Source organism: Nestor notabilis, unplaced genomic scaffold, assembly GCF_000696875.1.
Source record: "Nestor notabilis isolate BGI_N333 unplaced genomic scaffold, ASM69687v1 scaffold13713, whole genome shotgun sequence".
NCBI classification, from domain to species: Eukaryota; Metazoa; Chordata; class Aves; order Psittaciformes; family Psittacidae; genus Nestor; species Nestor notabilis.
The window spans coordinates 27,632-42,487 of record NW_009921551.1 but is presented as its reverse complement, the minus strand read 5'-3'; the positions used below and the strand labels follow the sequence as shown (position 1 = coordinate 42,487).

Genomic DNA, 14,856 nt, shown 5'->3' with positions numbered 1-14,856 from the left:
TAACACTTCACAAAGCTGGTGATTGGAAGAGGTGGGGAGGAAGTGACGTTGGATCAACTTCTATAACCCTGTAATAGTTGTGTAGAAACAACTGACCTGTTTGAGGTTTTAATTTCAGCTTTTGCCACTTGGCTGTGAAGCCCTAGCTTACAGACTCGAATGTGCCTTTGTGTTTGGGTGCAACAGTCTGTGGTTTCTTTAAATGCTTCCATAAAGCCAGCGGGCACTGGAAGAACTCTCTGGAAGTAAGTGGTTTTTGGGTATCTTTGTACACATGCTGTTATCTATGAGTTTCTTTTCACAGGGTTACCAGCACTGCCTTGATTGCACTAGTGTAGGGTCTGTGAGGACTGCGATGAGGAAACCCCATTTGGCTGTGCTCTCCATTGTCTTGGTGAGCACAGGCTGGCCTCTTCCAAAGCAGCTCTTCAGCCCTGGTGTGGTGAGGGGCTCTGGTAGCTGTATTGAAGCAGCACCAGCAGCAGGGCACAGTGTTTCAGTGTTTCTGTGAGCAGGGTTTGCCAGGATCTCATCCCTGCTGCAGAATTACTCTGCAGTCTCAGTTCTGCTTTTCTTGAAGTTTACTCTCTAGTGCTCAGAGCTGCAGGAGGAGCCTGGAAAATGTGACAGGAGAGTGAACCAGTGCCATGCTGTCTCCTTGAGCTTGCGAGGGCTGCAGAGTACTAGCTTAGAGGCCCTGGAACTGCTCCCTACCCTTCTGTCAGTCCTCTGGATTTTGTGATCCTTTGGGCATTGACGTGTGCTACTTCAGCCTTGTTCTCCTAGAATTTGCAATTCTGATACAGGTGGGAATTGGGTGGGTTTTTGTCTTGTTAAGGGTTTGCTTTCAATACCTTCTTTGAGAGGTCTTCAGTGGATTATGCGTTTCCTGAAGTACTGCATAGGAACAGCCTGAAGTGAGAGACTTGGGAATTCATCTTGCACCTAAGAAATGGACAATTTGTTACCATTCTGGAGAATGCAGTCATCAACATCTTGCAGGTTGAGTTGAGACAGTGAGTTACAGGGAGCCTGCCAGGAGGTGTAGGCAAAACTCAGGAGACCAGGGTGGAGAGACTTGTGTCTGTATGAACATGAGGTGTATGAAGGGGATGAGGTAGCAGAGATTATTTCTGGAAGGCAGGAATTGGTGCTGTTGCAACACTTAAGGATCCTTAATGAGGCAGTAGTTATTATTTCTGGGCATGGAAAAAAGGATACAAACCCCATCTTATAATCAGGAGGCTGAATGCAATGTTTTGCAGAGAGTTTCCTAAAAGTGCTTGTTGCATGCTTGCTGGTTTGATGAGAGCAGTGAAAGCATTTTGTTTTGAAGGGTAATCTCCAAAGAAGTTCTTTGGTGAACCTTGCATTTGTAGGAAATCAAAAGAATTAGCTTCTAGAATAGACTGTTTCAGTTGGAAGGGACCTACACCAATCATGTAGTCCAACTGTGTGACTACTTCAAGGCAGACCAAAAGTTAAAGCGTGGTATTAAGGGCATTGTCCAAATGCCTCTTAAACAGTGACAGGCTTGGGGCATGGACCTTCTCTCTAGGAAGCTTGAGTTTCAGTGTTTGACCTCCTTTTCAGTAAAGAAATGCTTCCTAATGTCCAGATATGGCATAATCGTTTCCAATAGACAGGAGGTGGGTTTGGATGGGGTCATCCTATGCAGAACAAGACTAGCAGAACGAATGACTTACTATGGTGGGAAAACCTGGTCCCAGGGTAGAGTTTGACTGGGGCTGTCATGCTGTTGGCACTTCCCTGCAGTGTAAACCTGGCAAGTTTCTGAGCTGATTATGTCTTCTTGACCTGTCAGGTTTTCTCCAAGTTTTAAGGGTGGAGTGAATCAGTGCAAAACACTTAAAATCTGAAGTCTGATGCGATAGTGAATGTTCTTTTGTCGTGATGCAGTACATGGCAGTTCTCAAAATTAGAATGAATGGAAGAGCAGATGGGCTCTGATCAGGAAAACCACAAATTGTAAGTCTCTTGGTGTGTGTTGCCTTGTGGTTTGCTTTAGTTTTCATTCAGACCAGCTTTAGAAAGTTAATATCAACCGTTAAACCTTTTAGGCTATCTTCCTTTTTTTTTCTCCTTTCCTCTGGTTTAGAAGTGAATAAAAGAGCTTTGTATGGTTCTTGAAACTGAGCCTGAATGAGCTCTGAACAAAATACAGTGTTCCTTTCAAAATCTTGGAAATAATTACATCATAGGCAAATTGGGCCAGAAACCGTTAATAGTATTCTTTGTGGAATGAAATCCCATGGGAGGACCTATTTCAGCAAAGTGGCATTGTTTACAAATAGATGCAGTGACAGATACAGTTGTCCCATTCTGAGGGACAGCTGAAGCCGTGCCTGTAATGGACTCACAGAGTGACCGTCTGGCTTTGGTAGCAAGCTGAGAACATGCCCGGGTGGTTCTGTGGCCAGCCTCGCGCCGGTGAGCTCTGGGGGGTGAAGGCTCTTTGGCACTGGAGAGGTGTTTGTAGGTGGGTCAAAGAGCAGATAAAAGGCTTTGTGGCCTTCAGCTGTCTGTGGGCATTGCTGGAGGGACCGGGAGCCGTGTCTGGATGTCCCTGCTGGGCTTCATAAGCTGGGAACTCCCTCATGCATCCCTGTGCAGAAATCCCTGAGCATTGCGTGCTTCCCCTTCACCAGCGTAACACATGCAGCACGTGCAATTCTCCCTATTACCTTACAGTCGTTTTCATCACTGGCTCTTCTTTTTCCTCCTTCTTCTTTTTTCTCCTCATTACTGGCAAGCCTTCTGCATTTCACGATAGAAAACACACGGATTAGTAATGTTAACTGCTTGACTAAACCTGCAAAAGCATTGAGTTCTCTAGGTAAATAGGTTACTCTGTGCTCGAAGGTTAGATTAGCAAAACCCTACCTTGGGCACAATTACAGCTATTCCTTGGTGATATGAAGAACATTATTGCCTACATATGTGCTTCCACAGGAGGGTGGGCCGTGTTCCTCCGTTGCCAGAGCAGGTCTCCTGGTAGCTCTCCACCTGGATAACAGGGCTGTGTTGGCAGCGACCTCTTCCAGGAACTGGGCATGTGCTTGTGAATCAAGCTCTCCAGGACATCAGCTTTATGCTGTAGGTACTAGGGAGAGGGCTGGGACCAGCAGTTGCTCTGGAGTTTTCAACTGTGCAACTCCAGGACGGGTCCCTGGGGCCCCTTGGGAATCCAGATGTTCAGGAACCCCACTTTGTGGACCTAGGGAGTGGAGCAAAACGGAGATGTGATGGTATATTACGTTTATTATTCTTGTCATGGGGCAGATGCTTTGAATCTCAGATCTGACATTTTGGGATCTTATTCAGATCAAATTAAAAATATAGCTCAAGTAATAAAAAAGTGATCATTTCATATGTGGTAATTTGAAAATGGTAATGAAGATCAAAATGCCCATGTCATGAAAACCAGTCTGGAGTGTTTGAGTTGGTCATTTGCTTTTTATGCTGGAAATCCCAGCAAAATTCCAGCTATGTCAAAATAAGTTCAGTTGTTGAAAATGTTAGCTCAGGTTTGGGGTTTTTTTGGTAAGAAAAGCAACCAAAGAACCCTGAAACCGCTCAACCACAGCAGCTTTACCTGAGCAAAAGGAGAGCAGCAGCACTGTTACCTTTTGAGCTTCAGGACCTCTGTGCAAGTGACAGTCCCTGTGCTTGGCTGATACTTCTGAGATAAACCTACGACTTTGACAGGGGAAAAACATCATTTGCTTCACTTTAAACACGAGAGAGTAGCCAATGACCGCAATAGAACTTGTGTTATGTGTGAATCAGCACAGGGAGGGATCCATAACACATGCACAGTGCTCTGCACGTGCCTGCCATAAAAGGAGCCACATTGATTTTAGGGGGTTGGAAACAAGGTGCCTGTAGAATTGTAACCTTTAAAAACACGCAGTGTTGCCCACATCACATCTGATCTGTCTGAAATCATACTCTATTTTCAGGTTTTAAATCAGTTGGTTTGTTTGTTAACCCAGCTGCTTAATCCAGACTTGAATTTTAGGATTTAAGATACATTGGGAAAATCAGGAATTGGGAAAGTCTCACCTGCCCTGTGTGTTCCCAGCTTAGAAAAGTTTTGTGACAATTTCTGGCTATTCTTTTCCTTCGATCAGTACCCCTGTCCTTTGCTCATTTTTATGTGCAAGGAAGTTTTTAATTGGTACTTCTGAATGAATTTCCTTTGGGAAGATCATGCCTTTTGAAGCCCACATTCCTAGGACTAAACCCTCCAAAAACACAGCAGGGAGGGGGAATAGAGACCTTAATGCTTGCTATCCGTATCTCCCCTGACATGCACCTTGTTTCTTGTGTCATAAAAATGGTTCATTTTCATAACAAGTAGCCTCAGTAAATCATTTAAATTTTGCTTTAGAAGTCTGGTTTCAGAGGAGAATTTGGATTGTTAACGAAAAGTTGTAAAACCCCTTTAACAGGGGTAAAAAAAAAGCTTTATTTTAATGGTAATACAGTGATTTTTAGGACTTGGCCACTGCATTTACTTATAGCAACCAGCAGTAACCTTATTTAGAGCAAACCTCCACTAGAGAGACTTCCTTATTCCACCAGAAGACTTTTCTTGCCCTCTTTCGTCCCCAGGAGACCAGCCTTGGCACTCTCCCTTGACAGATTTGCTTTCTGTTCTGCCTTTGCAGGAGGCTGTGAGGGCCGCTGAAGATGTCCGATAGTCTGGATATTGAAGAGAAACCTCCAGCCCCACCGTTGAGGATGAACAGCAACAACCGCGATTCTTCAGCACTAAACCACAGCTCAAAACCGCTCCCCATGGCCCCTGAGGAGAAGAACAAGAAAGCCAGGCTTCGCTCCATCTTCCCAGGAGGAGGGGATAAAAGTAAAGTATCAGCAATGCCAACGGGTTGCTCTGTCTCTGTTTGCCTCTGTCGGTTCTTGGTTACTGCGTTTAATTTCTGCCACTGTTTTCTTTTTGGTTTCAGTTGCAGGACATGGCAAAGTCCTGCCAAAACTTTCTGTTGCCATTGCTCCAGTAACATGTTTCAAAAGAGGAGGAGGAGGAGGTGTTCAGCCAGTGACTTTCTTGTCTTTGAAAATCCAGTAAAACGTGTGCACGTTGTGCAACTTGCCTTTAAAAAGTAACTTTATAGTGAAGCTGGGGAATCCTTTCCTTTGGCTTTGCATTTGCAGTAAAAGCAGAGATAAAGTTGTGTACTTTTGAAAACAGGTTTGCAAAAGTGAGAAGGCAATGTGCCTGGTATTTTGGTTTGGTTTTTAATGCACTTACATTCCAGGAGCAGGAGCAAGGCTCTTCTTGCTTTTGCAGCAAGAGTGGTGGCAGAATGGCTTGGTTCAAAACCTGCTAGGTGTGGTTACAGCAAGAGAGTCTTTTGAACATGCAGGAAACAGTATTTCAGTTGCACTCTTTTAACATGCATTTGCAGAAAGGAGTATGTTTTGAGTTAGTGTGTTTACAGAATTAAGGGAAGGGATTTTGTAATGCTGTGGGACCTGCTGGGCTGCCCCCACAAGTGCTGAGGAGCTGGCTGATGTCAGGGCAAAGCCACTTCTGATTGTCTTTCAAAGGTTATGGTGACTGGGGATGGTCCTGATGACTCTAAGAAAGTAAATGTCACTTCTGCCTTTAAGAAGGAGGATCTGGGGAACTGTGGGTCAGTCAGACTCATCTTGTCCCTGGGAAGCTGCTGGAGCAAATCCTCCTGGAAATCATTTCCACACAAATGAAGGACAAGAACGTGATCAGGAGTAGTCAGCAAGGATTCATTCTGCCTGAGGAACGGGCCCATCCAGGCACAGCCTCTCATGTGAAGGATGGGCCTGTTCCTCAGGCAGAGCTGGCTGGTTCACTCTGTAGAGTGCTTCCAAAAATGTCCCCTTTTGGGAGCAAAATTAACTTTCAGTTGGTTCTTTCTAAAGGCCAAAATTAAAATCTCTCCCGGCTTGTTTAATTCCTGGGAAGGACTTGGGTCACTTCTTGCCCTGACTACCAGCAGGGTGGTATTATCCCTCTCTGAGGGAATGTTTCTTAAGCAGGAGATGCTGTGTGAAATGCATGCAGAAATGGGCAGCTCTAGAAACAATCCCTCCTGGAAATGATCAGTGACATTAAAAATGTATTGAACTACCAGACAGAGCAGTCGTTGGAAACATACAAATACCATGATTTTAAATGTGGCTGCGAGGGAAAGTAAGCTAAGATTTATAGCTTAATTTTGTTGCTGAAATAATAAATAGAGGACATTTAGCTTGGCTGGCCAAGCTGCTTGAGGTGGTTTCATCTTGGGGTTAGTTTGCGGGTCAAACAAACCTGGCCTGGGTGTGCTCCACAGGCTCAGTGACACGTATTTGAGAGTCCTGCTTATAAAACAGAAGGTGATTGATGCGGCTGCTCTCATCTAGTGCAGTGCTTTGCAGCATCACAACTTCATAGTAACAGTCCACCCGTAGTAAACAGAACGTAAAGAATCCACCGTAGCAGGAGGAGTGTATTTTGAGGGGCATGTATAAGAAAATGAAATACCCCTACATACAGTCAGTCATTGCTACAAAGAAGTCATGCCTTTTCATATCATTTTGCCAGCTTATGTAAAACAGAAGTGATTCGAGTTGCAGGGCACAGACAGAAGTGTCAGGGATTTTAGACTGGGGAGGGATGAGGGTGTTTCAAGGTGTTTAATTGTGTATTAAATTTAGAGCTTTGCAGCATTCGGACCATAGGTGTTACATCCACAGTCTGGTAGGCAGAGGTTCATGAAGCAGATGAGCCAAATCCTGGGGAATGAGCTGGAACGCTTGTCCCTGTCAGGAGAGGCCTGGAATGGGCAAGTGCTGCGTTTGATGGAGTGCCTTATTTTGCTTCTAGATTTGACATTTGCTTTGAACTGAATTTGATGATCCTTTAAATCTAATTTTCACTGCATTTACTTGCAAATGATGAGGTAGGAGAAGCCAGTTTTATTATCTGCAATAGTTACATATGCTGAACGGAGATGACATCTTGTAACCGGCAACATCTATCCTGAAAATTAAACAACATCATCTTAGAGATAAAAGAAGGGGAGAAGCCTTTGCATTTGTATTTGATATATTGCTGCAGTATTTACTGAATGCTAAATGGAAATAATTCATCAATAAACATTGAATAGGGGTGTGCAGTGCAGACAGAAGGTGACAGTTAATTTTTTAATGAAGATAAATGGAACCGTGCAGAGAAAGGATTAGAAACATCCAAAATACTCTAGACTATAATTATGAAGAGCAGAGAATCTTCCAACTGAAAGAAGATACAGAGTAAGATCCAGCTATTTTTGATGTGCATACACATGAGAACTGGCCCTGTGCTGAGGGAACATGTCAGGCAGAGACAGGACCTGAACAACTGCTCCTTTCTCTCCTGCTGATGTGTAGCTATGGCATGTGTATTCAATTTTCATATCATCATTAATAAATGGTGATAGGCTGGCCTTTAGAGAGCCTGATGTCGAGTCCCCTTGTGATAGGCACAGTATAAACCTCTCATGTATCTGTGGGCACTGTAATATTTGTCCTGTTCCAATCATTAGCATATAATCTTTCCACAGTCTCAGTGTCAGATGTATTTGGTGGGAAGGCAGTTCCCCTCTCAGCTATTACAGATACACCACTGGCACTGGCGAGGATCCCACAGATAGCTCTGTACTGATAGATTATTCAACCACGTGATAGTTAGTCTTGGAGCACACCGGTTCTCTAGGGAAGCCAAATATTTCAGGTACCTGCCAGCAGGATAGATGTTTGAAGATGGGTGTACTCTCTGTTTATCCGGATGTCTGGGAGTGGTTCAGAATTGGTAGTATTGTCACCAATAGAAATCTCTATTGACCATGGATTCTTGATGCGTCAGAGTGGAGGCAGCTTCTCTCAGCCTTTATTCCACTCATTTTTTATCAGAATCAATAAAACTGGGCTGAAGTGAGATTTTTCAATAGTAAAAAGCAGGGGAGATGGATGACCACCAGGGATGTTACTTTCAAAAGATGGTAAAATGGGAGGGAGATGAGAAACATACGCAAGATTGAGTGACTTCCAAGTCTGTCTCCTTCAATAAGATACTTCACACTCTGTGAATACTGGTAGAGTGATTTAAAAACAAGGAATTCCTGGAGACTAATAAAGCCTGGCTTTTATGGCTATATGTCTTAGTTAATTAACAGCTCAAATGAAGCTTTTCCAATGGCATTTATGGGATCTTGTTGCTGTGCAGATTCCGTGGTTTCTAATAGAGAGCTGCTGCTTCAGCCTTTTAATCTGAGAGGAGCCTTCTCCTGAGCTGCCTGTTTTCACAGGGCTTGTAGGAACCTGGTTATCTTAAAAAACTTCTCCTCTCTGACTTGGCTGAGCTTGAAAACAGGTTCAAAGCGTGTTGGAGAAGAGACATGCATGCAAACAGGCATGCACATGTGTGTGCTGGGAGCTTTGCTTCTGCAGGAACCCACAGAGCAAAGTCAAACAGGGGTTAGTTGCTAGATAAAAAACCATGATGAAGAACAGAACTGATAGCAGAAATCATGCTGCTTAAAAATAGCCTAAGATGACTACTTCATGAACAGCTTGCTTTGGCAGCAGTGACACTGATTGGAAGAAAACCAAATGAGGTACCACCACCTAGACTTTCCCAGGCAGGGGTTGACAGGTAGGCTGGTGTGTATTAGCTTGGGTCTATTTGTCAAGTAAGATGGATGTTAATTGATTGGGTTTCCGCGTTTAAAGTACTGTTCTGAGCACACCCGACTGTGAAAATGTTTGAATGCAAAGCTGTGCAGAAAATAAGTGCCTGTTAACGTTTTGCCTCTAGCCAACAAGAAGAAAGAGAAGGAACGTCCTGAGATCTCTCTTCCTTCAGACTTTGAACATACCATTCATGTGGGATTTGATGCCGTCACTGGAGAATTCACAGTAAGTAACCACAGTGTATTGCGTGCTTACCAGAGCTCCTAGTTTCTTGATGGTGAAATAACCTCCTGTTGCCAGAAACGTCAGATGACAGCAGCCAGGCTGTGAAGAAGGAGACTTTTATTTGTTGGGCTTAAGATTTGCAGTGGGTTACTTCTGATTCAGGCTGCTTTATGGGTTTTTTTCTCCAAGGATTGTCAGCAGAGTGTCTGTGGCAAATGAAAACTAGGAAGAACGTAGGTGTGTGCTTTTATCAGTCCCACAAGCTGCTACAGGGGTTGGTTATTCAGTGTCTTGGGGAAAGCATAAAGAAACCCACGCACATGTGCATAGTCTGTGTCTGGCTGTAGACAAATCAGTCCCGAAGTGCAAAGTCCAACTGCTCTGCAGACAGCCCTTGGAGACACCAGACAGCAGCAGCGTTGTGGATGTCCGTTCATTTTAATTTAATAGCTTTCAAAATATGTCCATAGGCCAGGTGATCAGACACATGTGTTGATAAACAGCAGTCAGCTTTTTCTACCCGTGTCACAATGAAAAATGAGTCTGATAGAAGCTCCTTGAAGTGTGCAGGGGGCTTCAAAGCATTTTCTTTCAGACCACTAGTTAGGTGCTGAAACCATTAATCCTTAAAGCTAGGGTGGCAGAAAGCCTACACTTGGTTGAGCTGTGGAGGGGAGAGGAAGCATTAGCAACTCTCTGTACCATCAGTAGTACCCTGTGAGCTAAGTGGTCAGACTGTGTTACCACCATGTATCAGATTGTAGAGTGTGCTAGTGATGACAGGCTGCATACACCAAACAGGATGGGACAAATCATTTGCCTGGACAAAGGATGGCTCATTTTCAGAATTTGAGTCCTAAATGTGACTTCTTCGTCATTTTTTACTCTGATTGCTGCTTTTGGGTCTCAGGAACATTTCAGAAACTCTGTGGCTACAGTAGCAATAGTAATAATAACAGTAGAAGAAAAGACACATCTAATGACAGCATGTCTTCAAAGGAGTAGTGGAACTGAATTATCCTTAGTAATGAGGAAATACAGCTACGTTTAAAATATGCAGACTAGTTCATTAGCCTTTATAAAATAGATGTCACTTATGCAATCTTACTTCAAAATTTGTTCTGTGCCAAACCCTAGGGCTTGATTAAATGCTCATTTAAAAAGCCCAGATGTGGTCATTTTGATCAGAATCTTAGCATAAAGCTTTTAAAATTGTGTTTTCCCTGCTGCCTGTCCTGGTTTTCTTCTTATTTTTCTCTCTGTCTCTCCCATGTAGGCACTTTGTTCTGGTTAATCTTCAATGCCATTCTCTTTATCTTGGTATCATATTATGTTACTTCCTGCTTTTGGTTTCTCCCTCTTGTATGTGCATCCCTTGCTCTTGTTTATCTTCTCTTTTCTTTCTTTCCTTCCCCATTTCACTGCTCTTCCCAGTGTTCAGCTGTTCTTATTCTACATTTATTCTCATTTCAGCCTTCTGCCTTTATTTCTACCCTGTGCTTCAGACTTTTTCCTTCTAGCTCTATGCAAACGTGATGGGTCACAATCATGTTCTTTTGTAGACTGACTGGTAGTGAGGATCCCAGTTAGTTTCAGGTCCCTGCCAGCTGGATCAAGAAGGGGGGATGTTGAGGTTAATCCACTTGAGTTCTCAGCACAAACACTCTATCAGTACTTCAGACATCAGTTTGAATGTTTTGATTATCATCCCCTGTGTCAAAACAGTCTGTAGCATCAGAGATTTCCGTTATTGTTTTTAATTGATTTTTGGTGTCCAATGCCACCAGCACAGGTCCTGGCCTTTCACAGAACAGAGTGATGATACAAGGCTAAACATGTCCAGCTTTATTGCTGTAGCACAACTTCTTTTTAATATCTTTTTCCCTTTCAAAGCAGCAGACAGTAGGTGGCTGCTGTTTTACAATTACACAATACTTCTGCAATAATACTTGTTCCTAAAGTTCCTGTCAGAACCCAACTAATCCCAGATGCAAGCGTTACGTTACACGTGACATTAGGCGTGTTTGATTTGTCCCAGCCTGGACACAACCCGTGTATCAGCTAGGTGGTTACGTGGTAAGTACGTCCTGCTCAAGGGACTTCCACTAGCCATATCGTGTACAACTATTCCCACTGTCTATCAATCACACTGTCTGTCTCCTTCAAAAGTTTGGAAGTGAATGTCCAGTAAATGTGCAAATACGTGGGGTTTTGTTCTGAATTATTACAGCTGTCATGCCAGTAGTGTCTGCTCCACTGGTTATGTGCAGTGCATCGGGCCATTTCTGACACCTGACAGTCACCCCCCAGCTGCATTACCTGACTGCTCTTAGTTGCATCTCGAATCGAAGTTGCATGGACAGCTGAGTTTCACCTTTCAGGCTTGAGCACCAAGCTGCATCATGGCTCATGAATGCGCGTTCTATCTTCATTTCACTGTGCTTGGAGCAACCACATTTGCTTAGAAGGAGAGCTTTTAAAGCTCAGAGTGGAATTGGTTGGAAACTGTTGGGTGGGAGCATGCTGCTAGAGCTTTGTGTCGGTTTCTTTAGAAGGAGCAGTTGCATTTTCTGAATGGAGGAAGGAGTGTGGTTTGCAGGGCTTTGGGGAGTGCATTTTGTAAGGCATGCGTTTTTGAAACAGTTTCCTGATCCCCAGTCTAGAACAAAATGTGGTCACCCACCAAACTTTTAAAGTTGCAAGATTATGACATTAGCGAGTGGGAGGAAAAGTTGTGGCTATAGATCTAAGGAAGTTACAGGTTATTAAACTAACCAGTCATTTCTTTAGAATTGTCCTGATTGTCAGTCTGACACACACGGGTTACTTGTGTTATGACCATGCCCAGTCTCCCAGTGTGAAATCTGAGTTTGACCAGCTGCTTTCTCCACTGCACTTTGTTGACTCGTGCACTGGCCAATCCTGATCGTGGGGCTGGAGAACCATTGGAAAACACTCGTGTAGAGCCATTAAGAAATGCTAACCTGGCTTTCAGATGAGGCAAACAGCAAAAGATCTTTCTCTATTTTTATTTTTTTTAACTAAAAAAATCACAGGTAATTTTTCCAGTCACTTGCCTTGAATCCTCAGTGATGTATTTTTATGAGGGAGAGAAAAACTGGCTTAAAAAAAGAGGAGGGGGAATGATGCTTCCAAACTTTGGAACAGTTGTGATTTTTCTGTGTTCCTAAGCCTGCCTTCCTGTAGCCTGTCCACCACCTAATCCGTTTGTTATCTACCTCGTAACTCCCATTTTAGATGGGATTTCCCCATTTTGGCCCATTGGTTTCCTCCTGCCACCTTCTAAGTTGTCCCACATTCTGTTTTAACTTTCTTTTCTTTCTTTATTTACGTCCATTACAGCCAGATCTCTATGGCTCACAGATGTGCACAGGGAAGCTCCCAGAGGTGCGTCACAGGCCCAAAAGAATCTTGCATCAAAATGCTTCTTTGAGATGTCATAGCACTGCAGCAGCAGGTTGATGTGTGTGCAGTAGATTTGTTGCTTGGCTTATCCCACTTTTTTTTTCGTTAATCCTAAACTTTGGAGGCCCATGTCACACATTGTTTTGTGGAGAACTTCTTAGGAAGAAGCTACATTAAAGTGTTTCCTAGATTGGGGTGGCACCAAGGCTAAGTTTAAATGTGCTTCAGGTGTAGTTTCTCAATCAGTAAGTCCTACAACTTGCTGGTAGATGTTGGCTGGGCAGTAAGTGGGGGAAAATTACAGGCTTTTGAATTTAGGAAATTATACTGGATATTTAAAGCAATTTTCCATCAATACCCTTCCAGTGCAGAGCTGCAGCTTTCAGCAATTGGATCAATTTTCAAATGCCACCCTCGCTCCTAAGATGTCTGAGAATTCATCCAAGCCTTGGGCACTCTCAGCCTGTTCCGAGTCCTGGTTTCTGTTTATTGACAGTAGAGAACCTACAGAGCTACAGGAGCTCGAAAAAGAGCCGTCCTCAGCAGCAGGGCTACAACTCAGGGTCACGATTTTGAGGGTTTAAATGCAGATTCTTAACCCCACAGTGCTCCCTGGTACACTGAAAATTAATTGTATGAGGGTGGGGTTAACCTTTTAATCAGGCATCAGTGAGCATCTGACAAAATGTGTTTGCGTTATTAAGCATTAAAAATCCAGTGTAAAGCTCCTAAAATACACTGTGTTGTCCACAAACAGAATAGTCTTGTTATGTCTGCACTGAATCACCAGGAAAACAAGCTAAGCCTTAAATCATTATTCCATGGAAGAGCAGAGTTGATTTAAAGACGAGTTTCATGCACTTTTTTTCCTATCACTGTCATAACTTTCTTTTCTTTTTAAAGTTGGATCCTGGTTTTAGCTCTGTATTTTGGTAGAGAAGAGAATGATTGCATCTAATGTATAAGCTCCTAATTTTACTTGTAAGGTGTCAATCAATATTTCTGAAAGTAATCTTACAGGTAGCATGGGATCTTGGTAAAGATCTGTGAGGCTGTGGCTGTTAAATACTCTAAACTTGCATTCTTTCCACTTGACACCTACAGGGCATTCCAGAGCAATGGGCCAGGCTACTACAGACCTCCAACATAACAAAACTGGAGCAGAAGAAGAACCCACAAGCTGTTCTAGATGTTCTCAAATTCTATGATTCCAAAGAAACAGTTAACAACCAGAAATACATGAGCTTTACGTCAGGAGGTAAGTCGTCATCTCACTGCGAAGAAGGGAGTGTCAGGCCCCAGAATGAGTCAGACCTAAGTTCCCCATTCAAGTGGTCAAGCAGCAGTCTTAAAATACTCCTGAAATTAATTACATTTCTCTTTCTGTCCCATAAATGTCATTGAAACTGACTTTCCTTTGTTGCTTGTTTTCAGAACTAAGTAAGATGCTAGATGGAACAATCGTTACCATTTTTAGTCAGAAGCATTGGTGGCCAAAGGCCACGTTTACTTCTGTTCCCCCTCGTCCTTGTTCCTTCACAGTGTTCACAACTGGGGTACAGGGTATACTTGCTTTGTGCATTTCATGAGTTATGCTTCCTTTAAGCGATAGGTTGTGAATTATGAGGATTTTTGGCAATACTTTGTGATAGAGGAGGATTTTCCAGGATTTTTATGCAGTAGCTGTAGAGAAGTTCCTATGCATAATTCACAGACAAACCTGGAAAGGCTGCTTACATTGTGATGTGAAAGGATGTTGCCACAGAGGGTGAGCAAGAAGGAGTCAGTGTCAAGAGCAATCTCCATAGCAGAATCCTCATGATTTAGGCATTACCATCCAAAAGAAGCCAGCAAATATGATGGGGGTGTCGTTCTTTCCCTTCCTTGTGTAGAGTCTGCAAAACTGCACTGTGTGTGCAAGACTGTGCTGCAGCTTGGGGTTTGCTTTATTTGGCTCATTCTTTCTTTTATTTACTAGACAAACTCCTGCAGCTGACACAGCGAGGAAGTAGCAGAGGGTGTAACTAGGTGCAGCTTATCTGGCTTTTGTGTCAGTGTGTTCTTTTGCTATTCCTTAATAACCGAGTTGATTCGTAAACAAAAGTGCCATTAAGATATCATAGTTTGGTAAAGCTGGTGTCAACAGCTTCAGCTAATAAGGGGGTGTCTGTCCAACAGGGTGTGGACAGCATTTGTAACTTCACCTGCTGTGGGTCAGCTCCATACACATGGAAGCCTGTGGCAGCAGAGTCTGTAATTTCCTCAGTTTGCTGGTTCAACCAGCACAACTTCCAAAATGCAAACTGGGGGAGTTCCCAGGAGTTTTTTTCTGGGCAGTGACCTCCAACTTTACCAACATTGCTCTCATTCTGAGGGAAAGCATCTTTTTCTTAGAAACTCCCATTGACTCTTAAACTTGACACTTAGGTTTGCTAAAATAGCCATTGCTTTGTGATGAAATGC

General features: G+C 43.3%; 1 protein-coding gene across 3 annotated transcripts in view; it reads left to right on the top strand.

Moving 5' to 3' along the window:
• The first annotated feature begins 4,690 nt into the window (after nt 1–4,690).
• Nucleotides 4,691–14,856, top strand: part of PAK3 (p21 protein (Cdc42/Rac)-activated kinase 3) — a 31,357-nt gene continuing 21,191 nt past the window's right edge. The window contains exons 1-4 of one of the 3 annotated variants that reach the window (XM_010011214.1): nt 4,717–4,891; nt 8,867–8,967; nt 12,331–12,375; nt 13,498–13,651. In XM_010011214.1, coding sequence (XP_010009516.1) covers nt 4,717–4,891; nt 8,867–8,967; nt 12,331–12,375; nt 13,498–13,651 — 475 coding nt within the window. Of the gene's footprint in view, nt 4,897–8,866; nt 8,968–12,330; nt 12,376–13,497; nt 13,659–14,856 lie in introns of all 3 variants that reach the window. The other 2 variants (XM_010011215.1, XM_010011216.1) reach the window with 2 other exon arrangements.